The 27,398-nt window shown below is 41.8% G+C and overlaps 1 protein-coding gene across 5 annotated transcripts in view; it reads left to right on the forward strand.

Moving 5' to 3' along the window:
• Nucleotides 1-989: 989 nt before the first annotated feature.
• The window catches only part of NEDD1 (neural precursor cell expressed, developmentally down-regulated 1), a 43,653-nt gene continuing 17,244 nt past the window's right edge, over nt 990-27,398 (forward strand). For 2 of the 5 annotated variants that reach the window (XM_019545089.1, XM_019545093.1), the window contains exons 1-8: nt 990-1,142; nt 2,457-2,600; nt 5,400-5,494; nt 7,264-7,380; nt 8,546-8,686; nt 15,684-15,913; nt 17,226-17,427; nt 19,646-19,838. In XM_019545089.1, coding sequence (XP_019400634.1) covers nt 2,465-2,600; nt 5,400-5,494; nt 7,264-7,380; nt 8,546-8,686; nt 15,684-15,913; nt 17,226-17,427; nt 19,646-19,838 — 1,114 coding nt within the window. In that variant the 5' untranslated portion in view covers nt 990-1,142; nt 2,457-2,464. Of the gene's footprint in view, nt 1,143-1,192; nt 1,213-1,708; nt 1,889-2,456; nt 2,601-5,399; nt 5,495-7,263; nt 7,381-8,545; nt 8,687-15,683; nt 15,914-17,225; nt 17,428-19,645; nt 19,839-27,398 lie in introns of those variants that run through there. The other 3 variants (XM_019545091.1, XM_019545092.1, XM_019545090.1) reach the window with 3 other exon arrangements.

Raw genomic sequence — 27,398 nt, forward strand, 5'->3', positions numbered from 1 at the left:
TGGCTGCCTCCCCTGTCTGTCCTAGGGAGCAGGCAGGGAAGAGTTAACCAGCCACTGCTGCTGCTGAGTGGGCTCAGCCAGAAGAGCAGCAGCCAGCAGTGCCATCTGGGCAGGACAGTTAATCTTTACCCATCTGCTCCCCTGTGACAGGCAGTGCTGGCAGCTACTGGTGGGAGAAGAGCAGGAGGGAAGCTGGGAATTGGAGAGGGGTATTCTTACCTTTCAGTCCTTCAGGCCGCTGCTGGCTTGTAGCATGACTGCACCAAACCCTAGGTAGTGCCAAGATGTGTGCCACTTGCCCAGCTGGAGGCCCGTGGCAACTCTTACTGCCTTGAGACCCTTTCAAGGGTGTCCCACCACAGGTTCAAAGGGGACTTTGCAGTGCCCAAGCCATCCTTTGCCACACAAAGGCTCTAGTATTTTTTCCCCATGGTCAACTTTTTTTTTTTTTTTTATTAAGGGAAAACTCAGAGTTCACACTTTCTGGGGGCCCCGGAGTCTGAGGAGAGCGCCTGGCTTCTAGAAAAGCAGAGAACTACTCCTCTCCAGTGCCACCTTACCCCACCTTCATGCACGGGTGACTACTCTATTCCCGCAGTGGTGGTGTAGCTGCAAGGGTCTCGACGTGAGGCGAGACGCAGGGATTTTAGGGCCGGCTCCGGCTTTAACTAGACCGACCGCGTGGCTGGGATCAAGGCGGACCTTCTTTCTCAGACCTGACTGTCACTGCAGGAAAGCCTCGCCTCACGCTCGGCCCTGCCATGGCAGGACAGCATGAAGCTGCACTCGGTCCCTTATCCCCGGTGGGGGATGGTGAGGTGATTTTAAAAGGGTTTTTTTCCCCCTAATCTCAGCCTGACCTCAGCTCTATGCGGGACTGGGGCGTGCGTCTCGGCTAACACTTATACCAGGCAAGTCTACGCCCCACGTGCGCGCGAAGCCCCGCCCCACCGCCAGAGGAAACCGAACGCAATCGCGCGCCGTTTGGCCCTTATGGGCAGCCGTAGGCGGAGTCGCGGGGCGGGGTGAGGGCGCTGCGGTGGCTGTTGGGACGGGCTGTTAAGTTGCAAGAGGCGCGGAAAGTCCGCGGCTTCTCCGGGCTGCTGGCATGAGGCGGGCGCTGTAGCGGAGGCCGGGCTGGGGTGGGTGCCGAGGTGCTGGGCGCGCGGGCCCTGGGCGCGGGTGGGTGTCCTGGGCCTGATCCCTTCCCTGGTCTGCCTTGCCCGCCGGCCGCCTCGGGCAGTTCCAAAGCGCGCTCGCGGGGTGTGGGGGAGTTGTTTCCAACTGTGCTGGTGGGCGGGGGGAGGAAGCGGTATGTCTCGCCTGGCCCGGCTGGGGGCCTGCCGCAGCGGCTGCCAGGCCGGGGCTGGCGGCCCCTGGGTGGCACCGACGCGTGACGCCCGCCAGGTCTCCTTTATCTCAGTGCCTGACCCTAGTCTGTCCCAGTGTGATACCACCTGCCAACCGTGCGCCGGCACAGCCGAGCATACGGGGCCATGGCTTCCAGCCCCCCAACCGGCCCAGAAACCGGCAGCAGGCGAGTGGCGAATAACATCACCACCACTCCCCGGTCACCAACCTTTCACGCCTGTGGGCAGCCCTGCGGGCCGCCTGACAGGACCTCACAACCTGGGTTTGGTGCCCCCGACCTTCCCACCAAAACGAGGGGACTCCTTCCCCCCAAACTGCCCTGGAGGGTCGGTTTGGGCTCTAGCCTGATTGGCTCCATGTGCTGTTGTGGGGCTCAAGTCACTGTGGCTTGGTGTGAAGCTGCCAAAGGAGCAGTATTTCTCCCGACTGCTCATTTGGTCAAAGCAAGGAAGGATGGGGAAGCTGCCCATAGTAGTGACTCAACCTGCCCAAGGAAGAGTTTTCAGATGGTAACCAGGTAGCTTTATGGACTGCCAACCTTTTGTCTACTAATAACTTATTTATTCACATACCACACTCACTCCCCTCCACCCTTGAAAGTTAATACTCAAAGGTTGGGATGTGTATCTCAAATAAAGACATTGATTCTGAACACTGCTTAAGAGGAAAAATCTTTTTTTTTTCCTGCTTGGTTCTGTTTTCCTAAAACAGCGTGTTTTACTTGGGGAATGCAGTACGTCGACAGGCTCAGCACATACAATGTACATGCAGTATACAAAAATTTTAGGTATGGTACCACAGAAAAGTAACCACATCTGAAATGTATCTTAACCTTTGGGGCAACAAATTCCATTTGTTTGGGTTGGTTAGCTGTGTTAGTTCACTTGTTAGTTTGCAGGGTATAGATGCACCTTACAGACTAAATAAGATGCATCTAGAGCATAACAGTTAATGTCTTCAGCTCACTATTTTGTCATTTTATCATGAAAATTATGCTACTGATTACAGATGGAAATCTTCCTCTTAACCAGCACAAGGAAATGTTGCTGACCTTATTTTCTTTACGATTATGTTTATGCCTGTAGGTGCAGCCATGCAGGAAAGCATCCGCTTTGCTTCAGCAGGAGATGATGTTAAAATATGGGATTCTTCATCTATCACAGTGGTGGAGCAGTTCAACCCCCATTCTTCCTCACCTACAGTCAGCTCACTCTGTTGGGGCGGTAATAATATCCTTTGCTCCATCAATTTGATATGGTGTCTGGGGAGTTCTGCAAAACTTTATCGAACTTTTTGGTTTATAGCACTTTGTAGGTGTCAGTTTTCATTTAGTGTTACTTGGAAGAACTGCTTTTATCTTTTTAAGCAAATATTTTTTGCATGCTCAGGCAGAAATGTTAAGGGTTGGGAATAAACTATCAATTAAATATAAGGCCGAATGGCTTAGCTACTACAGAAGAAAACAAACTATACTGGTGGATGCCTCTGAATAATTTTTTAACTATCCTGGGGAAAATCTATTTTTAATACCGATACTATGTTTGAGTCACCTTGCAAGTGTGGAAATTAAAGGGTTTTTTAACTGTGTGCCTTGAAAATAAGTGCAGTAATTTTCAGTGATAAATAAGCTGACAGAACCTAGTGCTAACAGAAAAAAATCTGTAAATAATATGAAGTTGATTGTAGAACACTTGCTTTGGCTTTCAGATGTTAATCTTTCAAGCCAGGCTGTGGGTATTAGAAATGATCTTTGGCTGTCACTGTATTTAATGGAAACCAAAAACTTTCTGTCCAGTAGGAAATTTAATTTTAAAGCCTTCTTAACTGAAAGATCTGCAACTTGCAGCCAAGTCTCAAGTATTCGTTAGGTTTCCTGAGATACAAGTTTCTCCCTCAGAGAATGTTACCACAGATCACTCCTTCATTGTACATGTGGGGTTTCAGGTCTGTTTTGGGTAGTCCCTTTCACATTTGTTTCAGACTCCTTTTGTGATACATGGGACCATATGAAGCCTTGATTATGTCAGAAGGATATACATAGGTAGATTAGGTATGTTTAGGAAGGTCTGTATGAGAATTTTCACTACAATACTAATAGTGCCAACAGATCAGCTGGTTTCATGGCATCACTGTGTTAGGAAGAGATTGATATGAATGTCAAAACATAGTATGCTAGTAAGTTATAATTACTTCCCCAAAGTTCTAAGTGCGTCTGATGTCTGAGATGAAGTACGTCAGGGATAGAGATGAGGCAAAGGTTATAATCATCAAGGTTAAATACAGCATTTAGCTGTGCAGATGTTGAAGAAAAGACTGATTAATATGATGCAAATACTAATTCAGAGCTTTAAAGTGCTTGTAGTTGACTTGAAGTCTAAATAACTCTCCTTCATTTTTCTGCATTTTCTTCACTTCCTGTCCTGCAAAAAAAAAACCATGAAAGTTCCTTCAAATCCTATGCCACTTGTGAGTCCCTTGCTGATTTTGTTTTCCAAAACAAGCTTTCTTAATACTGTTTCTCCTGCTTTTATGTAAAAGATCAACACAAACAAAAAAGAAAGCTGACTAAGAAATCGGGGAATTGACTTATTAAAGTTCTGTCAAACATACAAACAAATAAAAAGGGGGGGAGGGATGGGTGGTGGAGAATATTTATTTTTTCCCCTTTTATAATATTCTTTAATCTAAGATGAATTATGACAGTAGATTGGCAGTGAAAATTCCAACACGAGTCTGGTTTTTACCATAACAGTAGAGAGGTCTTCTAGATTTATTTGTGTTTTCTTAAGATCCCAATCACTATCCTGTATCCCATAATGGTTATAAGACAGGTCTGTCTCAAAGGGAATGGTTACTCTAGCCACTGTGGATCTGGGCAGTGAATAATAATTTGCTCTGTAATAAATGGGGTGAGAACAGTTCTGTATGTATTCTGCTTCCACTGTTTTTGATTTTGTATGAAAGCTTATCTACTGGTAAGACATAGACAAGATGGCATACACCTTTGTGCTCTTGTTCTATCAAGTTTGTATCTCTCAACTTTGTTAAGAACTGTCAAAGGCCATTTTACTATTTTTTAGGTCTGAGTTTCTAAAAGTAGTGTTACAGTATTGCTAATGGAGAAGCTACATTTTCATCCCTGTCACTACCACATCATTGGCTCCAGATCATATTTTTTCCCCTTAATGAGTTATTGTAGGTGAAAAACACATTGGCATAGAGGTCATGGATATTGAAACAGTTACTAATGTACTCTAATGTTAGTTTGTTCAAACTAAAGATCTCTGCTTTTTCTCTAGGTTCAAAAGGTTAGTCAAAATTCATTTTGTGTTAAAATTGGCAGTGGGATAATGACAAATTCCCATTGCAGTACTTGTGCTCTAATCTGATGCTACTTAATGACTTGCAGCAAAAGCTATCTGAAACATTAAGCTACAGAATACTAAGCACAGAGTAGTTTATTAAAGGTATCATACAGTTTACTATCCAGAAGGAGATACCCCCCCCCCCCCAAAAAAAAAAAATAGAAACAAATCTTGCATGTTCTAGAAACTGTCAGGCTATCCTGCATGGGATTTTTCTGTTAGAGTTATAGACTTACTGCTAATAAAAACAAAACATTTTGAACCTTCATGGTAGCTAGAGTTGCTGTGGAGGCAGAAAGGACCATATATTTGGGTGCATTTCCAGATACCCTCCTCCTCCCCTCCTCTTTCCTTGTTTTGTTGGGGGATATACAAGACAACTTTTTCCTAAAACAGACTAACTCAGTTATGCAACAGTTGCTTAATGAAATTCCATAAAAGAGCATTAGCATGAAAAATGCTCTATCCTTTATATTTTTCCCTGTTCCAAGAGCAAATCAGAAAATGTTTCCAATTTGAAGTGTATTTAAATGTATAGTAACTTGACCTTTAAATAACCTTTTGCACAGTTACACTGATGGTTATTATACTTGTATACTTTTTTGCTGGCAGCAGTATCAAGTTCCATGATTTATATTTTGTGGTCCGTAACTCCTGTTTCAGATAATTTTCTGGTTACAGCATCTGATGGTGGTGATAAAATAGTAGTCTCAAGCTGTAAGGGTAAACCTGTTCCACTCTTTGAACTAGCGGAAGGGGTAAGTGTTAATACTGTGTTGGCTTCCCCTCTCTTCCCCACACACTAACATGCATTATGTCTTGGTGTAACATCTGCTTTGCACTGTCTTACAATTGTATTTCAATTCCAGTTATATTTAATGTTGTTGAGGTTGGTATGCACCGCCACCATATTGTCTGTGCTTATATTGGAATATAGCATTTACTGAGTACAAGGAGCCAATAATACCTTGGTTTCAGCATGACAGCTTTGAGAATTTGTTTAATTACTTTTTAATTATTTAAATATGTATGTAAGTATGTATATACACTAAAATTTACTTTCTTGGATAGTGAGACCCAGTTAGAGGAATATCCTAACCTTGACTTGGGTGACTGTTGAATAAGGTATTCTATTTGAGTCTTCCACTGCAGTAACTTTTATAAGGCTCATGGGACCCTGAATATCTAGGAAGTGTGCAACAACTGGGTTATTGGTACCCAAGTATGTAATTTTGAAATATTTGTATGAATGTCTGTTGTTTGTCATATTCAGGGTATCTTATATATGCAAACGTAATCCTTTTTAATTGTATGATGCTATTGATTGGATTAATATGCTGGTAAATAAATTGACACTTTTACCAGTCCCAAGAACTACAAAGAGAATCTGGAAAGTGATAATACTGAATCATAAATATATTATGTCTTTCATGTAGGTCTTTCATTGAGTGACATTTTTTGCAAGCTCAGTGCTGTAGCACTTATTTTTTAAAAGTAGCACTTTGTGGACCTGGGATAATGCTTGCTACTATAATATTCTGTATAATGTTTAAGGAATATCAATTTGGAAAGATAACATTGTAGCATTCATTTAGGGATGGATATCTATATCTACACACACACATTTTGATTTGTATGAAAGAAAAGTCTTGCACCTGAATAGAGAAGTATATGGTATAATCTCAGGAAGTTACACTGTGGTGTCAAACTCATCTGGCGCTGTGGGCTGGATGAGGGACATAAGCTGCCCATCATGCCCATAGACTTGGCCCCATGTACTGGATTTAGCATATGAGGCTGGTCTGGTGCAAGCACTGCATGCAGCATGTGTCATGAACCAACTGTGTGTGCTGCCTGCTGCATGCATGTCAACTCCAGCCCTATGCACCACATCTAGCACATGCCAGCCCAGTCCCACACAGTCTGTGGGTCTGCTCTAGGGTATGCACTGAATGTGGGGATCACACTGGATCCTGCATGGGTGGCCATTCTGTTGGCCCAATCCAGACCAGCCCCAGTTCCAATATGCAAGGCCAGTCTGGCATAGGTGATGCATGTAGCACACACCCAAGACTGGCCTCGCATCATGTACAGACTGCATCAGATGGACTCTGTGAGCCATATGCAGTACACAGGGCAGGGCCAGTATGTGTTGCATGTGTGAGCCACCAGAGACCTACAGGCAGCACCACAGGCTGGATGATGAGACTCTGTGGGCTGGGTGTGGTCCCATACCAGATCTTTGATGCTCCTGAGCTATAGTATAGGAGTATAAGGAAAATACATTTTGAAATAAAGGGAAACAGCGTGAACAATAGCTTGCAATTGAAAGAGGGAATAACAGGGAGTGAGGTTTAATATTTGTTCATTAGCATACATAGCATCTAGTCTGGTAAGCATACCAGCTGCCTCACTGAAATCATATAGGCCTATATAGGTTAAGAGTAGAAGTTGTATGTTATAAGGATATTTCTATAAACTGACACAATTCCTTGGTCTTTCTTCCTCTGAATTTTTTTTTAATCAGGCACAACAGACATGTGTGTGCTTAAATTCTAGTTCTATGTATATTGCAAGTGGAGGCCTTGATAATACAGTTAATATCTGGGATTTAAAATCCAAAAGACTACATCGATGCCTTAAGGTAATACTTTTTTTTTTATTCCTATTGTTATCTGATATTTCACAGGAAAAATATAGACCTCCAAATTTTAGGTTTCACTGTTGGTTGTGAACATTTAGTTTTTCTAGCAGCACCTTGTTTGTTTACACTGATTTAAGGTCATGATCTTGTAGGCTTGCATGAATGCTTAACTTTACACAGTCTATGCAGTTATGTTAAAATTAGTGGGATTGCTCATATGTACAAGTCTCTTGCGGGGTTGAGGTCTGAATAGCAAACTTTGATTTCAAAATATTTGAAGTAAAATTTTTGACACTGGGAGAGACTAACAGTCAAACCATAAAACAAACCAGTTTGAGAACTGTATGCCAGATGTTTTGTGCCATATTACAGCACTGATCCTAAAACACTGAAGGAGGTGCCCAATTTGAAGCATGTTAGAGAGGTCCCTTTGAAGTAAAGAGGATTACTACAAAGGAAGTTGCTATTCACTGCTATTGTGTAAGTGTTTGCCAGACTAAGATCTTAACGAGAGCTGTATCTTAAAGCAAGGCTTATGTTCTAATTTTGGATTTACCTAATTATTTTTTAATTGCAGTATGGGGGGCAGGAAGGCTTTTACTAAGTAATTGATGCAGATTATAAACTTTTTTGGGGGCTGAAGATCAGAATCATAGATGTAACACCTTAACACATTAGCCTGATTTTACAAAGAAGTGATGATTTGATAATAAAGGCATTAGTGGGAGAAATTGGCAGTAGTAGAAAAAGCACCCAAAAGTCTCTGAAAAAAATTACATTTGGAAAATAATATTTTTCAACATGTTGGATGTGTTCTATAGTTCATTTGGTTTAACATTGTAATTTGAACCTGTTCTTAATTAGGTTATAATGCAGTCTCCTGAAAAATGTAGGCATTTGTTTGGCATGCCAAAATGAGTATATGCTACTAGTCTTCAGTTTTTGTTACTGTAGTGTAAAGATGCAGTTGTACATGTGCTTTTTTTATGGATACTGAAGTTACAAAGAGCTATCAGTATTTCAGGATTAAAGCTTTCTTTTCTTACAGATATTGCAAAAGGAAAGCTTGAAGCTGAAATCTCTCTAGAAGCATAGAAGAAAATCTTCTCTCTGGTAGAATGTTTTGCAGCACTGTATTTTAGTTAGTGTTTCTTTTCTCTTTCAGGATCACAAAGATGAAGTAACTTGTGTTAAATTTAATTGGAATGACTGCTATATAGTTTCTGGATCTCTGAGTGGTGAAATTATTCTACACAGTGTAACCACCAATTTATCCAGTACTCCCTTTGGTCATGGTGGCAGTCAGGTACAGTATGTGTGCACAATGGTACTTTTTGAGGGGGTTGGAGCATAGCATGTTGTTATGTATTATTTTATTTAATGTTTAAATGTTTTATTTTAAATTATGTTAAGCTAGTTAAACTCTTGTTTTGTAAAGCTTTACATTGGTAAATTAAATGTAAATCTAAAATCTGCGTCAAATACTTAATCTGTTTGTTAATCAGCAGTCTTCAGTAGCCTTTTAAAAGGTTCTGACCCAGTTATTGTCTTTCAGGTTTAAAAATGTGTTTGTAGGAAAGAGAAAGGAAGCTTTTACTTGCGTATTAGTTCTAAAACAATGATGGGTTTCTAGATTGACTGCGTTATTTCAAGATCAGAATTAGTTAGTTTTTAATGCTTGTAGGAGAAACTGTCAGCTGTACAATCCAAGTTCTTAAATATTCAGTTATGATCTTGCCACCTCTGGCATAGCATTGCAAGCACTGAAGATTGCATAGGCCAGGTTCTACATCCATTAATTTCTGTGCAGCCAAGTTATTTTGAAAGGACCTGTGCAGTTGTGGAAAGAAGAGTGTAACTGTACTTGGAACTTGCCTAACTATTCTGGTTTTTAAACCAATTACAGTTAGCTCTAAAGTTGCACCTATTGAAGTCAGGTAAAATAAGAGGAAGCAATAAAATCTTTTAGCTTCTAAGGTAAGTAACTAAGACTGAATACACCTACAATAAAATTAATTTCTGTTCAGAGAGCCACCACAAAGCTACTCATATACTGTTGAAGGGTTCCAGTACTAGACTTGTGATGCCTTTCTCCAGAGTTACAGAGATTGCAAAGCTGATCAGTTTTCCTTGAGGGAATCCCTCTGTCATGAAAGGAATTTCTGTGATGATTGGGCACCAAAATGGTCCTTCGCCAGTGTCATTGTAGTCCTCGGTGTGGAGGCAGTCTCAGGATATAGTCAGGAGTTAGAGTAGCTAGGAGAGAGATGAGGTGTTCCTAGAGCACAAAATAGCTTATGTTGTGTGTGCTGAGTAGATTTACAGGCTGCCTGGGGAGTGGACAGAATCATCACTTCTGCTGTAGCTGTAACTCCTTCCTGGGTCATATTTCCCAAGCACCAGTGAGTTTGTGCATTGACAATTCTGCTGCTGCAACTCTTACTTCAGTCTTCTCTGCTGGCATTGAGCTGGCCGTGAACTTATCTTTTATGCTTACTGTCAAACAAGTGTAATTTAATGAAAAACATCTTTTGGATAAATGTTTGTGTTTTTAGGGAAAAGTACAGTCTTTTTAAGCATTGTGGTACAGGAATGGTATGTAAAATTGTAAGAGCGGTCCAGTTTCTGTCATGCCTTTGCATCATTTATCTGTCACTTAATTGCAGCAAAATTGCCCCCAACACTCAGTTTTCTCTTAACAGCCATCCAGCTGTGGAATTATAGTTGTCGTAGTTAAGCTATATATGTGGCTTATTTGGGGGGTTATATTGGACAATAATTAATACATCTGGTGAAGCAAGCTTTAGTGTGTCTGTGTGTATCACAGAGAGAGAGAAATAGCACAATCTCTTTTGGTTAGTCTATAAGGTGCAAGTCTACCCTGCCTTCTTCAATAATTAATGGACAATGTGTTGTCGGTAGGACCATAATGATGAAAATGGGAAGCATGGATCTGAGTCACTGACAGGCTGCTAGAAAACCTACAGGTTGTCTTTTCAATGGATGCCATATCTGTAAACTTTTAGCTGGTGGTTGTTCAAGTATACTTTAATTTTACACTGAGGATAGATCATATTGTGCTTCTAGATATACCTGACTGAGTGCCTGAGGGTGATCAGCATAGTGGATATCAACCTCCATGATAGATTAAATAAAGATATCTGCTGTGAGGCTAGACAGTATCTTTAGGATAACTAGAAATGTTCCAAGTACTAAATTAAAATAATTGCCTGCATAGAGCTAGTATTCTGTCTTGCTAAGGGGACTATAAAATTTCCTAATGAGTTCTCTCATTGGTTGCTGCATTTAATGTAAAAATGGAATTGCTTGGGAATTATGTAACAATGGCAGTTTAAATGTTCCAGTTTATCTGCATAATTTGTATCCTTCAGAATACGTTTGCTCCTATATACTTAATTATTTAGTTTTATTTTTAGTTTGGATTTTTAATTGGGGCATTTAGAGACTTGGAAAATTTAATTTATACACATACCTAAAGCTTTTGTGGTACTTCTAGAGATCAAAAAAGACAGTCCCTACCTCAACAGGTTTTATTGTAGGGGCCCAAACCTGTAAGGGTAAACTTTATCAGGTAAACAGTATTTGTGCTTTTGATCCTGGTGCTGGCTCTTCTGCTTTATAAGGGTCACCTATCCTTAGTCATATCTTTCTTGCAGTTGGCTAAGCAATGCGCTTGGTGTATGTGAGGCCACACTAAACTTATAAAAGCTGCTTGTCTTTGTCTGATTCACCATAATGGAATGTAGTTTCATTGCCAGATTATTTCTGTGAGTGTACAGGCTCTAGACTTGATGGAGTCTCTCATCCTCATTCAGTAGTATGAACAATTTGTATTTCATCTGAGAATTGTCCTATTTTCTGTTAACTGATCTTGACTTCACACATCTATATGCTTTATTAGTGTAGACTGCCTAATCCCAAGTATTTACTGTTAATATTTCATTAAGGCCACTAGATTTTTATCTGTTTGCTGTTGTGAGAATGTATTGTAGTCTGTTTTGAAAGAAAATGTTTATTCAGGTCTTGATTGCCTAGGACTATTCTCCTAGCAACAGGGTTTAGCTTAGCTGTTTAAACAGCTGGTTTATTTGTGAAGCTGTGTGGTGGCTTCCATTCTTTTTATATAGTGAAAAAAGTCCATGGCTGTAGAGCTCACAATTAATGTACTTGATTGTTTGGGGTTTTGAGGTGATTATTTTGTCTTTGTTTTTTTTATCTACCATGTATCCTATAAATTACCATATTTGCTTGAATACAAGATGAGGTTCCCCCCTATTTGGTATGTAGGGTAAAAACTCTCTTGTCTTATAATTGCATAGAACAAAATCTTACTAAGTATATTGTAGAAACCAACTACGAAGTTGATTTAAATACAGCCAGCACTGGGCGTGACTGTAAAACACATGGCCCATGTTGGACAAACATACTGATAGGAACATACCGCAAAAATAGGTTGTTCTGAATCAGACATATGGTAGTGCTCATTGAGTGCAGCATGGCACAGTCCCCTACACCACTGACTTTTCTTCCAGTCACAGTGAGCCACAACTTTCACGCAGAATCCATCTCTTAGCATTTTCTTTCAGTCTGCTGCATATGATTATTGTGGCCCTGCCTCCCATGTGGTGAAGCTGGACCATGTTGCCCTGCACCTCATCTGCATATACATTTTTGAAGGATCCTAGGACTCATGACAAGAACATGTGGTTCCAGTCATGAGTGGGGATAATTAGCATGTGTATCCTTTGTGGTGGGTATCTGAAGTATGCAGACATCCTGAGCTGTGGGTTAACCACGGCTTACAATGCTGTTGACTCTGCTGTTGCTCAACTCGATGAACTATATGTAAATCCTGAGCCTTTGGCTTTGGATTAATATGCATAGTTAAACATCGTAGTTCAGACAAGGCCTTGACTTTTTTAAGAACTGGGGATCAAAGTTGTGTTGCTAAACATGACTTTCCACATAGAAACTGTTCTGCTGGATTCTCAGTACTTGTGAAAATTACTTACCTATTTTTTAGAAGCCTATACAGGCACCTGGCCCTCAATTCAACAATTTTATTGTATCACATGCAAAACCTTGAGCTTGTGATTAATTCCATTGACTTGCATGTTAACCATGAGTTTAAGTACTTTCATATATTTCAGGCCAGATAAGCCTTTTAAGGACGCTGGCCCCCTTAAGGAGCTTATCTGGCCTGAGATGTATGAAGCTACTTAAACACATGGTTAACATTTAAGTCAATGGAATTATGACTTTATCTGACTTCCTACATTAAACAGGTCACACAGATTTAGGCCATGTGGCAAATATATCAAGGCTGCAACTCCTTTTTAAGTTGTGTTCAAGTGTATCTTTTTTTAGATAGATGCTTAATTTTTGATTAAAGATTTCAGCTGGAGGAGAATCCGCCACATACATAGCTAAATTAATTGAAATACTAATTACCATTGTTCTTAAAACACCTTCTTTGTAGCTGTTAGTTCTTTTCCTTGCTGAATGAAAGATCCTTTTACTATTAGGGCTGAATTGGGGTCCCAGTTCTTAAAATCTTGATAGTAAAAGTATTTATATTCTATGCTACCATCTAAGAATATGAGCAGCAAGATGGTTAATGAAGTGCTTTGGTGATCAGCACGAAGTGCTACACCTTGGATAAGAAACAAAAAATCCCTGCTTAGATAACTTTTAGTTGAGGTGGGCAAAATACAGCCTGTGGGCTGGATCCAGCCCAGTAAACCATTCTATCTGGCCTGTGGGGCCCCTCCAAAAACAAGTTTGCCAACCTGCAGTTGCCCCTTTGACAGCTAGCGGGAGCTGGACTTTCAGAGATTGTGCACCACATTGGACCAGGTGGGCTCTATGCTTCCACCTCCATGGGGCTCCTGGCATTCCAGCTGGGAGCCTTGTGTGGAGGCACCAAGTGCAATGGCACATGACTGGACAGATGCTGAGTCGGGAGGAGAGCTCATACCTGCAGTGCTGGGAGCCCCATGTGCTGGCATGGAGCCAGCCCAGCTGGCCCAATTGGTGCACGGCTCCTGGAAGGAGAGCCAGGAGCTGCACATGACAGCATGGAGCCTGCCCAGCCTGATGGTGGATGTGGGTGTCAGGTGGGGGGTGGTGTGGTTTGTGGGTGGATGTGGCCCCACCCACCACACATCTTCCCTCCCTCATTGTGCACAGGCTCCGCTGGCAGCAGCAAGCAGCTGGCCTTCAGGGTGCTTATGGTTCATGGCAGGCAGAGCCTCCTGGCAGCACACAGCTCCTACTGAATCTTGGGAGCTGCATGTGGTGGCAAGGAGCCTGCCTGGCCACTGGCATGTGCCTTTGAGCCAGACCAGGCTAGCTCTGTGCCAGCACATGGGGCTCCCAGCACTGCAGGCTGGTGCCATGTGTCATTGGGCTGGGCAGCCTCCATGCCTCCATGTGAGGCTCTCAGCACTCCAGAGGAAGGACTCCCAGTTGCAAAGGTCAGGGTTTAAGGGTTGGGACTTCTGGGCTCAAGATGGCGATCAGGGGGTGGGGCACCTGTCAAGGGGCAGGGCTATCCTTGCAGCCCCTGACAATTTACTAGAAGTCATTAAGCAGCTCTCCAGCCAAAATAATTGCCCACCCCTGACTTACAGGCTCCTATATCGATTGTACCATGTTGGGAAGCCAACCTGGGCATCATTTTAGAGAACTCAATAAAGACTTCGACTTGGATTGTATCTTCTCCAATACCGTGAGAAAAATCTGTAGTACAGCCTCTTTTGGAATGCTATGCATGGTATTTGACACCCTGTCTCAGGGTGGAGATCATATACTTGGATAAAGTTAAGAAAAGAGTGGTTAGGGGTAGGAAAAAAGGGAGATGGAAAGGACTGAAATTGTGTATGGGAGAAGGGAAATGAGTAAGACAAGAACAGAAAAAGATGTATAAAATTATATATATTAGACAAGGTTCATTAGAGGCTTCTCTTCTCCCTTGTTTCCGATCACAAGAACAAGACATTTAATGTAATGGGAGGATTGGCAAATACAAAGCCAACTAAAGGAAGTGCTTTCTTAGGCCATATGTACATGCCACAAAATTGGCCTTTAAAGCAGCTTAATGTCCTTTTGCACTGCTTTAATGGTGCAGCTGTTTGCACATGTTGGTGGTGTAATGCACTTTAATGGCTGGCTGTTTGCATGTGTCAGTGGCATAATGCATGTTAAATGACTTTGGGATGCAGCAAAATAAAACATCTGCAGGGTGGTTTGGTTTGCCACAGGGGGAAGAAGCAGGTTAATGCATTTCAGGGCTGTGCAGTGGCGGCAGCGTGTGCAGGCAGATTCCACTGAAAGGAGGTGGGGGGTGGGGAAGAAAGCAGCAAGTCTGCAGCTGTGGTGCCCTCCAGGACAACTTGGGCAGGTGCTGCTTGGGGGGCGCTGCTGCTGCTGTGGATTAAAGCACCCCAGAGGCACCTCAGGGACCACTTGGCCTGCTGGCAGCTTTGTCCTTCCCTCCCCACCGCTGGAGAAGCAGTTAAGGGTCAGGCCAGACCCTTGTGTACACGCCAGGGGGGTTTACTTTGCCCTAAATTGAAGCAGTGTTTTAAAGACCCACTGCTTCAATTTAGGGAGAATTAAACTGAAGTAAACCCCCTGGTGTGTACAAATGCCCTTTACAAAGATCTCCATTGTGTAATTACATATTGTTTAAATGGATATTGTTGAGGCCAAAAACTGAGCTAGCTTGTGAAGGGGATTGGACATTTATATGGGTAACAAGAGTCATATTAGTTATTGTTAACAAAAAGTATTAGAAAGGAGATAAAGCCCTGATGCATCACATCTTAGGTTTGGTATTTCCTACTTTTCAACATTTTGCTTTGCAATGCAAACACTTTTTTAAAAGATTTCCCCTCCTTTCCCCCCTCTCCCCGGTTTAATTTCTCTTTTGTTTTAATATTAATTTGTGTAAGACAGTCTCCCAGGATGAGCTGATGCTTTTTAGGTTAAGTTTAAGATATGAGCCTTTAAAAAAAAAAAAAAAATCCCTTTCATCATAAAGGAGTATTTGCTTAAAATCAAGGAACTCTTCCCAGGAGTTTCTGTTGTTGCTGCCTTGGCCCTTATTTTCTGACTGGAATCTAAGCCAATCAGCATATCGGCCAGAAAATAATTTCTACCCTGCTTTTGTGCTCCTATAGCAGATAAGGCCTAATAATTTAGACTTGTTTACCCCTAATTTAATATATAGTATGAATTTGAGAATTGTTATATTTCATTATGCACATTTGTGTTTGCAGCCTATTCGACACTTGGAATATTCTTCTTTTAAGAAGTCCTTATTGGGCAGCGTCTCTGACAGTGGAACTGTAACTTTGTGGGATGTGAATAGTCAAATCCCCTGCCATAATTTTGAAAATGTTCATAAAGCTCCAAGCTCAGAAATCTGCTTTTCTCCAGTCAATGAGTTGCTATTTATAACCATAGGTTTGGATAAGAGGATCATTCTCTATGATACTTCAAGTAAAAAGTGAGTCAAGTAACTTGTTTATAAACATTTTTTATCAGTGGATCTCCAATAGATTGTAAATTCAGAGAAGTCTGTGAATGAATGATTTAAAGAAGCTGATAGTTTTACATTCAGATCATGTCCAGAATATGTGTGGATAGAATGTTCTAGTAATGGAGTGGTTATACTCCATTAATAGCCCTTTATTTAGGAAGAGTGCAATATCTTGTTGTTGCAGAGCACTCGGGTGCCCTGCGCCTGAGAACAGAAAAAGCAGCTTGGGAGAGACCCCTAGTGGCCAAAAGAGGGAGGCCCAGCTGCCAGTTACCAGGGCAGCCAGAGTAACAGGTGCTGGTTGCCAGGACAACTGCTGGGGGACCAGCTGACAGGAAGGGGCAGGGCCTGGCCTGTATAAGCCCAGGCAGGAGGGCAGTTCCTCTCCGACCATCGAGGGAGGAGGAGCTCGGCTAGTACCGACGAAGGGGGGAACTCTGACTGTGTGAGCATCCCCTGGTCGCTGCTGGGATTGGAGTGTTCTTCCTGGTAGGGATTGAATGTTGTTTGACCGGACAGTCTAGCTTTTTATGTTATAGGCCAGGGTCTTCTGTTCTTTTGTGTTTTCTGTTTTGACTGTAGGACCAGGTGAGGCTATTAGGGGTTGGAGGAGGTCTCATAGGGACTCCACAGTAGTGTGGGGACCCCAGTGCCAAAGAGGACTCAGCATTTTGCAGTGCACTGGCCCCAGAGCAAGGGGGGCAGTGAGGAGCCCCAGAGAGAGGGCCACGAGGAGGGAGGAGCCCCAAGGAGGTAAAGAAGAGGGCCAAGTCACAACAGGGCCCAAGTCAAAGAAAAAACTATGTCAGTACCATCTGCAAGGCTTGAGCTGTGGTGTAGGGGTGGAAGAAGAGCCAGAGATAGTGCCCCCTGGCACCGGGGCACATAAAGTGGGCAGCCTCCCACTAATTGCATTAGTCAATTAATCCATTAAGATCAAGGCATGGCAGGCGAGTAAGCAGGCGGTTGGCCCATAACAGGAGGGTGGAGTCACCCCTAGAAAGGCTCCAGGAGCGATACTCCTGTCACACTTGGTAAGATTGAATATGTACATGTACTAGAGGCCTGCTCTAATATCCATTGAGGTACAAGATGTTTTTCATCGATTGCAATGGATGTTTGAGCAAGCCCTAGGAGAGAAGTTAATTTACAGATGAGTAGTTGAATTTCCAAAGCCTGCAGGTATGTAACTCACTATCTTTTTCAATGCCATTATTTTAACCATATCAATAGCAAGATGTTTATAGTTTCTTCATATATATTTTTTCTCTCTGTGAAGACTACTGAGAACTCTAGTAGCTGAAGCTCCTCTGACAGCAATAGACTTCATGCCTGATGGTACTACTTTGGCTGTTGGATCTTCCCGTGGAAAGATCTACCATTATGATTTAAGGAAGTTGACATCGCCAGTAAAAACAGTTGGTGCTCACAAAACCTCTGTGAAGTGTATAAGCCTGCAGTTCAGTTGCGCTTTTTCTAAGGTAAAACATTGCTTTCTTGTGGCTCTTAATTAGAGTAATAAAAAGGAATCGCGTCCTTAGAACCTACAAAAGAAATATTTGTACTTTTAATTTTGCATATATAATGGATGCCAAAAATGGGAATTGATATAGCAAGATGAACTAGATCAATTGGACAGTGTCCAGAATGTGTTTTTAATGCAGTTTCAGTAATCAGGGGTGGGTTATTTTCCTGTTTTTTGTTGGTTTTTTTGGGGGGGGTTGTTTGTTTGTTTGTGTGGGGGGGTTTTTTTCCTACATGAAACTTTTCTACTTTTCTAGCTCTCATATGGTAAAGCTAGTGAAATTTAGTCTTCAACTTCTTGTGTGTGCCTGTATTACTGTCACAGATCAGAACATGTCATGCTTTGTATCAGTTTGCAGTTTCTTTTAAGTACATCTTTCCTAGGAGTCTCCCATGGCTTTGCCATTTGGACTGATCCCTAGACTTTAGCACCCATGGGTTTGTTTTTTTCCCAGTGCCAATTTGACTTGGCCCTTGCAGGAATCCTTTGTCTTGGGAGCTTAACCAGGAAGTTTGCAGTAGCACAGTTCAGTCTCTTCATGACAAAGTAGGATTTAATGGTCAACAGGAGCACAGTAGCTAGAGGTATTGGTCAAAACAAGGAAGGCCTACATGTATCAACCTTAGAATCTTTTGCAGGTTTTGAATAAGTTCCCCTCAGCCTAGCCACTGTTACCTTTTTGGATTGGAAGACTTAGCCCCTTTGGCTGTCTCTTTCCTTCTATCAGGGTCTTGCTGCCAGCTTCAGCTGCTGCTCAGTCCCCTATTTTCTCTCTAGACGAGAGTCTTTAACTCTTTAGGGTGCAGATTGACAAGGCACTTCAATCAGTTTAGATGCAGTTTAAATCTCAAGTGTCCAGACATACAAGCCAGCTTGGAACTGTTTCCTCCTGAACTGTTTCAAAATACATCTGGATAATTAAGTATTATTTTTAATTGGTTCTCTGTGAACTGTTTTAGTGTTATGTGAGGACCCCAAGTTTTCTGCAGTTAGTCTGTGGTCAGTCCTTCAGGCCTCCCACGCTGCACTGCTCCTTGTCCCCCGCCCCCCCTTCCCCCCTCCCCCCCCTGCTCAGCAACTGGCTACTTTGGTACACAGCCAGAGCTCTACTACACCAATCTCTGTTGCCTGCAGTGTCCCTAGCTGGAGCTTCTGGGAGCAGCTCGCTCCTGTTTTTAAAGAACTGACCCACTGCTTTCCACTGGTGGCAGCAGAGTCCTTGGGCAGCCCCCCAGAGCCTGTGCTCCAAATCAGTCTGGGATGCACTTGCCCTGGTCAGTTTTTACAAGAATTGAAGTAAATTGATTAGTGACTTTGGGGATTTGGGATGTGTATGCATGTGTGTGGAAAGTACTTTTTAAAAGCCATAAAAGCTCTTGCAGCTCTAGAGCCAGGTCCTAAGAACTCAGAAGCAGGGATCCAGGTACTTCCACTGTCTTGCACAAAAACCTAGTCACTCCCAGTCAGGGTACCATCCATAGATTTCTGTAAAGTGCTTTATTGAACCTAGTGCTAGTGAGAAGGGGAAGCAGAAAATTGCAGTTGGGCTGGGTATTTGCTACTGCTCCATTATTCAACGGCATCACAGTGCCTAGAAAGTGATGGTTCTGCTTGGAACCCTTAGCAGTTGGACACATCTGCCCTGAGACAATTGAGTACTGGTTTCCAATCAGTCATGTTCTTGAAACAGTTCAAGTGTTATGTCTATCCACACCCTTAGTGGCCCCTGATTCTAGGCTTGAACCAGGGAAAAATATATTTGGTACTGTGAATGGAGCCAGGCAGGGGGACAATTAATAGACTCCTGCTTTAAGAATCCTTGTTTTAATTTCTGGAGGTATTCCTAACTTGCATGGTTTCATTTCCTGTTTCTTTCCCCTCAGTAACTCTTGATTTTTTAATTCCATGTAGTTAGAATAATATCAAGCAGTTAAGCTGGTGCATATATTGCTATGTTCAGGTACATTACTAATACAGAAATATCTTACACTTTTCAGAACTGCTTTAAGGTTTCTTAATCTTCTAAACTTACTTCTAAACAGCATCTTTGGTTTAAATCTTTTTTTAGACAAATCTTGATATTTTAATATCTTGTGAAATGTATCCATATTTTATGCAGAAAGAGAATTTAAATGAAAGCACTCTTAATTTTTTTAATTCTTTAATTTTTTCAGTCCAGCCTTAGTAAAGGCGCTTCAAGTAAGACCACATCCAAAAGAGCAGATGTCAAAACAGGTAGTAGCCTTGGAGGAATTCAGAATGCTGGGATCATTAAAAATTTTTCCTCTAATACACCAGCTACAGTTTTACCACAGCCTACTTCAACAGCTGAGAGCAAAGGAACAGATATCATTCAGGATAAAGCAGGTAAAGGATCAAGTTCCTCTCCTTGTTTAAGAATATTCTGAGCTTGTGGAAAAAGACGTTGGAGCAAAACTTTGTATGCTGACCATTGCTGCAGTGGGAAAGTTCAGAGGAAAAAGGATTTGTCATTACTTCATAATCAATCATATGGGTGTGTAAATATATCTAGCAAAGTCGTTCAGGTGTTTTACCAAAAGGCCATCTCACTGTCTTCCTACATTTTCTTGACTTATTCATATGCCTTCTAACAGCTGAAATGAATGAGGAAATGGACTACAAACAACAGCTCCATTTGTTACCTAACCTTAATTTGTTTTCAGACTAATTTGTTCTGCGAAGTGAGTAAGGCAGAGGTTCTATAGAAATAATAGTAAGTTAAAGGGGGCTGGGGAGGTGCAGTTGCTGTGCAAGGTTGACAGCTCAGAGGGTGCAAGTTTGAGGCCACAACAGAAGTGCTCATCGCACAGCCTGTCAGATTCTGATGCATCTGTGAATCCTGCCAAATACCTTGTCACAAGGACATGAAAAAGAAAAGGACATAGTTAAAGACCACCTTTAATGCATGTACACGAAGAGGCTGAATTTAGATGGCACAAGTAATCTTAGTTCTGGTACTTCTGATTCTTAACTTGCAAGCTTAATTTTCTCCTAAATGTAATTTGTTTTGCTTTTTCTTTTCACTCTGTCATTTGAAAACATTAATTTCCCATTGATGATTGACATGAGTGGGTTCTAGAGCCACAGCACAGTCCTCTACCATTTGAATTAAATGAACAACTGGTAGGAGTATAGGCCTAACTGCTAGAAAGGGAGTGGAGATGTTGGCTGAAACCCACTGACAAAGAGCTGTTCATTGACTGTTGATATTCAGGAACTTTGGGTTTATTTCAGGTTCTGTAGGAGTATGTTTCGTGCTTAGAAACTCTACTACTGTTCTGACTCTCTCTCCTAGTCCTCCTGCTTTGACTTCCTTATTTTGCATCTTTTCCTATGCCTTTTTCCTTATTCCTTTGTATTTCTATCTGGCAGCTTCCTACTCCTTCATGCTTCCTGGCTTCCAGCAGGTGGAGCATTGAGAACACAGAAAAGAGTGTTCCAGCTCCCAGTACCTGCGTGTTGTGCTACAGCCCATCCCAGTGGCTAAAAAGAGCAGTTACAGAAGAAGAGAAATGTGCATATACATTGCCCATCTTTTTTTTAAGGGAAGACCCAGGATAAAGTTCTAGAGCATATCATGAAACAGTTAATTTGAAAGCACCTAGAATATAACAAGGTGATAAAGTACAGCCAGTGTACTTTGTCTAAAGCAAGCCATGCCTTACCAACCTGTTTTCCTTCCAGAACAAGGTGACTAGTTTTTTGAATAAAAAAGCAGCAGTGGATGTGACACTTTGACTTTAGTAAAGCTTTTAATATTGTCCCCATGACATTCTCATAAATAATTTTGAAGACCTATGCTCATTTTAAATAAGCTAAGGTCTAGATAAAATTGCTATAAGGTGAGTGTGTAACTCATTGCATAATTGAAAATCATTGATTATTCTTTGAGCACAATATCATATTGGGTCCCCTGAGGATCCTTCCTGGGTCCTGCATTAGTATCTTCATTAATGACTTGCAGAATTGACTTGAATGCCCAGTTAGTTAATCTGCAGTTGGCACCAAGCTGAGTGGGGCACTTTTAGAGGGCAAGAGTAGGACTCAAAATGACCCTAATAAATTGGTAAAATCTTCTGAAATAAACAGGATGAACTTCAGTAAAGACAAATAAAAGTACTATACTTAATAATAAACAATCATATGCACAAGTACAGAATGACTAGTGTTGGTATAGTGCTGCAGAAACTTGGGGGTTATATAGGATCATAAGCTGAATCTGAATCCACGGTATACACTGTTTTCTCATGTGGCCTACACCCTTGAATAAGATGCATATGCTCCTTTTTTGGAGGGTGGAATGAAGAGGAAACTACCTTTCTTTGAAAACAGTGATAATTGACTGTGTTTTCCCTATGAAAATACTCTATCTCTAGTAGGGCAGGGTGGATCAAAAACCTGTGGATGCTTTGTTAACTTCCTAGCTGCAGGATGCAGGAGGTATTGTTGACTGTCCACCTGGTAGAAGCAGGGCCAGACAGTTTGGCCCAGCCACCAATGCCTGCTGAGTCGGGTGGGGATGGGGGAGGGACCCGTCTGAAACTGAACTGCCAAGCCCCAATTCTTGAGCCACGTTGGTCCTCTGCTGTCTTGGCAGGTGCTGATAGCAACCCACCCAGCTGCAGAAGTGAATCCAGGCAATTCTGTTCCCACAGGATTCGAACCTCGGTTCTCTGCATTTTCTCATTGAAGATATGCACCCCAATTTCGAATAGCTAATTTTTGGGAAAAGAGGTGCATGTATCCAAGTAAATAGGGTAATGATGGGGTGGGAGGGGTGGGGAGGAAGCTGATAGCTACTGAGATTTATTAACAGGAGTGTTCTATCCAAATGGGAATTGATTCTTCCACTCTCTTCAACACTTGTGAGTCTTCACATGGAGAACTGGGCCCAGTTCATGCACTGCACTTGAAGAAAGATTCTGGACAAACTGAAGAATCTAGAGGAGAGGAACAAGAATGAGCAGAGATTGAGAAAATATGACCTTTGAGGAAAGCTGTGGAGAAATGGGATTCTTCATAGGAGAAGACTTGAGGGAGACTTGATAAGTCCTCAAAACAAAATGGCTGTTATAAAGAGGAGGGCAGTCAGCTATTTTATGGTTTCACAGGGGACAGAGCAAGAACTAATAGACTTAAATTAATATTTTAAGTTTTGTATCGGGGAGAATGTTCTTTGTGAGAGTGGTTTAAGCACTGGAACAGGAGACTATCATTGGAAATTATTTTTAAATGTCAGTGGGTGCATTTACATGTGAAATTAATGCAACACAATAAACTCTGGAGCAGTTTGAGCTGGAGTCAGCTCTCCCAAGTGCATCAGTTTGAGCTGGAGCAGAGGAGCCCTGGCCTGGTAGCAGGTTCAGGGGGTCAGCCCTGGCCTTTGGGTGGTAACAGAGGGGCTGGCTGGGGCATGGAAGTGCTAAAGTGCAGAGCCATATGACAGGCAGCTCTCACGCTTTAACAGCCTCATGCCCAGCTGTCCCCTGTCACCGTCTATATGTGTGTTTCGTTGCACTTAATTACTCTGCTGTAAGATGGTACTGTTCCTGACAGTACTGTCTTATGGTGGAGTTGATTAATTTACTGTGCCCTAATTCTGGTGCATGTATAAACAGTGACACTTTTTACTGTGGAGCTGATTAGTCAATTCCACAGTAAAGAGCACATGTAGATGAGCCTGATTAGGTCAACAGTTCTTTAGGATGGTTTAGGCAGGGGTGTTCTTCCTTTTTGAGGAGGTGGTTGGACTAGGCGACATCCAGTTCTGGACCTAATTTTCTAGGATTCTGTCTTGGTTCAGGTACACTCTAACAATTCCTTGCATTAGCAGCTTTCCTTCTGGCATTTTCTAAATATAAGTACTGACTTGGCACTTTTTCATCCTGCTTTTCATTGTAATATAGTTCTGTTTTAGTTTTGTACAGGAAATAGGCATTTTGCTGACTTAGGTCACTGGTGAAACAACCATTATCAAATCTTAAAACAAAAGAATGTAAAAGTTTCCAGCCTACTTAAAATCAAAACAGCTATGAAACTATTCGATGTTTCATAAAGTTAGGAGTAGCTGCAGTTTAATCGCCAGAATGTTGATCTTGCACCCTGAAACTGCATGGGCTTCTCATAGAATAGCTATATATAGCCTGAAGTAATTGGCAGTCACAGGATCTTTTGTATATAATTGATCTTGTTGAGCTTTGGACTGGTAAGAGGGCTTAGTTCACCTGTTGGCTGTTTGGGCTCTAACTGCAGTTATAAAGCTTCACTTAGTGAGCTCCCTTGGAGAGGTGTTCCTCAGAGATGGTTGTTTTGTGTTAGCAGGAACTTGTTCTACCTCCGTCTTTTTTCCAATTTTGTGAGAAATGGATGATGAGTTGTTTCCCCACCCACCCACTAGGACTCGCCAAAGAAGAAAGGTGGGGAATGTGGGAAGAGTTGGGCTAACTAAATCTCCCAGGGAGATGGCTCTGAGTTTTGAAAATTTTTTGCCTCTTGTTTGAGAATCCGTTTATCAGAAATCAGTATAAAGGAAACAAAGGAATAAGATTGCTGTGCAACATATTAGGATTTTTTAAGACATTATTTTGCATTTGACCTTTTCTTTATTAAGAATGTTATATCCACAAATGCCTTTTGTGCCACAGTAACTGTAGGAAGGAGAAAAGGTTTAATCTTTTAAACTTGAGCTCCGTACCTGTGCTGGGAAGCAATTGCAGTTTGCACTTAAAAATGCAAGGTGTTTTTTATAGTTACTTTTATACACAACAGAAATAGATGGCATGTAGATATGTAGCTGGTAGGATATGTTTTGTTAACACATGTTAGTTTGACATTATATTGTGCTAAATAAACACAATGTTTTTAATTAGCAAGTTGTTTGTAAGAGTTCTGACCCTTAATTTTAAAAGAAATAAATGCCATCACTGTCTAGGGTATTAATTCTTCTTGCGTTTAACTTCAGTAAATTTTAGGTCTGAAAAAATATTCTCAAATCTTGAAACTATTCCAAGGGCTTTCGAGACTCAAAAGATCTTTTTAATGAAGCAACTTTTATGCGACTAAACTTTTTCTCTTTTTAAGAGAGGAGAAATATGTTTAACAACACTAATTAAGCAATAAGCCACTGCAGTCTATAGGGACTCAGATTAATGACCTCCCTTGGGTATGCAGTGAAACATGAGGTGAAGTAGAATGCTTCCATTGTACCCAAGAAGTGTCACTAATCAGCATTACTGCATAGACTGGAGAATCTGATTTCAGTTACAGCATGCACTTATTAAAAGCATTTATCTTTGCTATTTTAAATATTTTATTGACTGCTAGCACGCAAATAGAAGCAATCATAATATAAAAGTAAACATTTTTTAAAAGAAAATTAATACTTGAAATTGGGAATGGGATAATGCTTTGAAGTAGCCTATTTTTCTTTGAGTATGTACTAAAAAGCTGCTTACATTTAATGGAGACTTCTTTGGGTAAAGATGTACCCCTGCTAATTTAACTCATATGTGGACTTTTGGAATACATGTGTTAGAGAGGAAACGAATCTGGGCCAGAGAACACTTTGTGCCAAAATTAAGTCCAACTGAATCAGAATCTGACTCAGTGGATGGGTCTGGTTCTGCAGAAACTTGTGGACATGATTAAAGTTACCTGCAGCGTTGTGGACTCCATTTGGATCACTGTATACAATGTCACTTGAATACACGTGTTTGAAGAAAGACTCTAGGAATGGGTTTTGCCCTGTTCATTAACAGATTATCAAATCAAGCTTTTCTTTTAGATTCAGGGAGGTTGGTTTGTACACCGAGTAGCTAATTACTATATTCACTTCAATATAAGGCAACCTTGAATATAAGATGACCCACCCCCCAATAATTAGATTCTGTATTGGGGAAAATGATCAATTTGTTATAATGCTCTAGATATAGAATATATTTATTGGAAATTTGCCTTGAATTTGTCTCCTTCCCACTGCTAGAGCAGGGAAAATAAATCTGGGGAATCAGGTAGCCCCCCCTGCACTCCCTCCCTTTCCCCCCCACTTCTCCACCTCCTTACTGTTAGTCCCTGCTCTCTCTGAGGGCATGGAAGTAGGGGCAGTGTAAAAACACTGACTTCAAAATAAAAATACTTGTAATAATATGTATAAAATTATTATAGGTACCCATAGACTTAGAATTGATGCATTTTTGCCGTTTTCAAAACTGCTGCAAATTTTAGCACAGGTACCCCATAAACATGCTTTTAAGCAGTGTGTTTGTACCTGCTTATTAGTCCAAAGCCAAAAGACTCGTGATTTACCACATGCAGGCAGTCCTCGGGCTTGCATCACAATTGGTTCCTGAAAGCTGCGTCTTAAGTCAAAACATTGTAACTTGGAATCAATTTTCTCATAAGAAGGAATGTTATAAATGGGGGATTGGTTCCTGAACCAAGGCCTGATACCCTATTTTCACCAAAAATATCCCAGAATTTTGTACTTCATCAATTATAGATGAGTAATATAGCTACATTAATGTAGCTATATTATAAATAGCAAGCACATTAATTTGGAAGGATTTCTTTGGGGTGGCTGCTGGACTTTTCTGAAGGGCTCTTGGTTGGACTTTTTGAAGGGCTCTTGGCTGGAGTCTTGGCTGCAGGTTTTTCTGGAGACTTGTCTGCTTACTTAAAGAAAGTATCCAAGGAGGGTTGGACAGATGTTCTCCAGGGAGATAAGCGACGCAGCTAACTTGTTCGTTGGTGTGGTGTCACATCAGATCAAGCGTTGTAAAATCAAAACTGATGTCATAAAATTGAAATAGGGTGTTAGTTTATAAACATTTTAAGTGTGAAACATTGTAACTCGAAACGTTGTAAGACAAGGACTGCCTGTAGTTCACTGGACTAAGCATTGTTTTAAACTGTGGTGACCTCACAGCTCAGCACCAATCAGTATGTGTATTTATTCCAGGTAACTCCCACCCCTGCCTGCCACAAAGTATCCATGTGCTAATTAGCACCACACTCATGACTGGAACCAGGTGCTTTTGTTGTGAGTTCTGGAATCCTCCAAAAATGTATATGCAGATGAGATGCAAGCACAGGTCCAGCTCCACTTCCAGATGAGTTAGGCCTTAATCATATGCAACGGTTTGAGAGAGGAGGTGACAGAGGAATTCTGGGTGAATTGTTTGGGACCCTGTCTGATGATGCTTGCTGGACATTTAAGGCTAGTGAAGAAACAGGAATCATTGGAAATGGGAAAGAAGGCAGCTCAGCTGTTGAAGTGAAGAAGAAATAAAAATGTATGCAGTGCAGGTGTGGCTGGTGAACTCAGACTGGGGGGGCAGGTGGAGCATCCCATGGAAGGGTGGGGGGTTTGCAGCCAGCCCAGAGCAGGGTGGGGTTTGCAGCCAGCTGGGAGTGTGGAGGGGGGGACAGTTTGTAGCTGGCCGGGCACTCTGGCTGGTATCAGGGAAGTTGCACCCCCCCCCCCCCGCCCGGTTGGCTGCAAACCCATCAGCCCCCTCTGCTCCCACGGGAAGCTCTACCTGCCCCACCAGTCTGAGTTTACCAGCTGCATCTGATGAGTACAGTGGCTTACCATGACTTGCAGTAGAGTTGGTGCTGAGGGGAAGTGTGTGCAGTGGGCACTACTATATATGTTGTTCAAATAGGCTGCACTAACGTGTCTCTGCAGTAGGTTCCCACCAGTTTGTCCAGTGTAGGCCATGTGTTTTATAGTCATGCAGTGTTGGCTATATTAAATCAACTTCATAAGAGGTTTCTATTGCTGAGTGCATGCTACTTTTGGTAGTAGTTTAATAATAGACAGTGTACTTAAGGAGGTTTCCTTGCTTACAAATATAAGATATGGGACTTTTTCACATGCTGATTGGCGGGGGTGGAGGAGAACCTTGT

The sequence above is a fragment of the Crocodylus porosus genome, unplaced genomic scaffold (genome assembly GCF_001723895.1).
Source record: "Crocodylus porosus isolate Cpor-Errol unplaced genomic scaffold, CroPor_comp1, whole genome shotgun sequence".
Classification (NCBI taxonomy): domain Eukaryota; kingdom Metazoa; phylum Chordata; order Crocodylia; family Crocodylidae; genus Crocodylus; species Crocodylus porosus.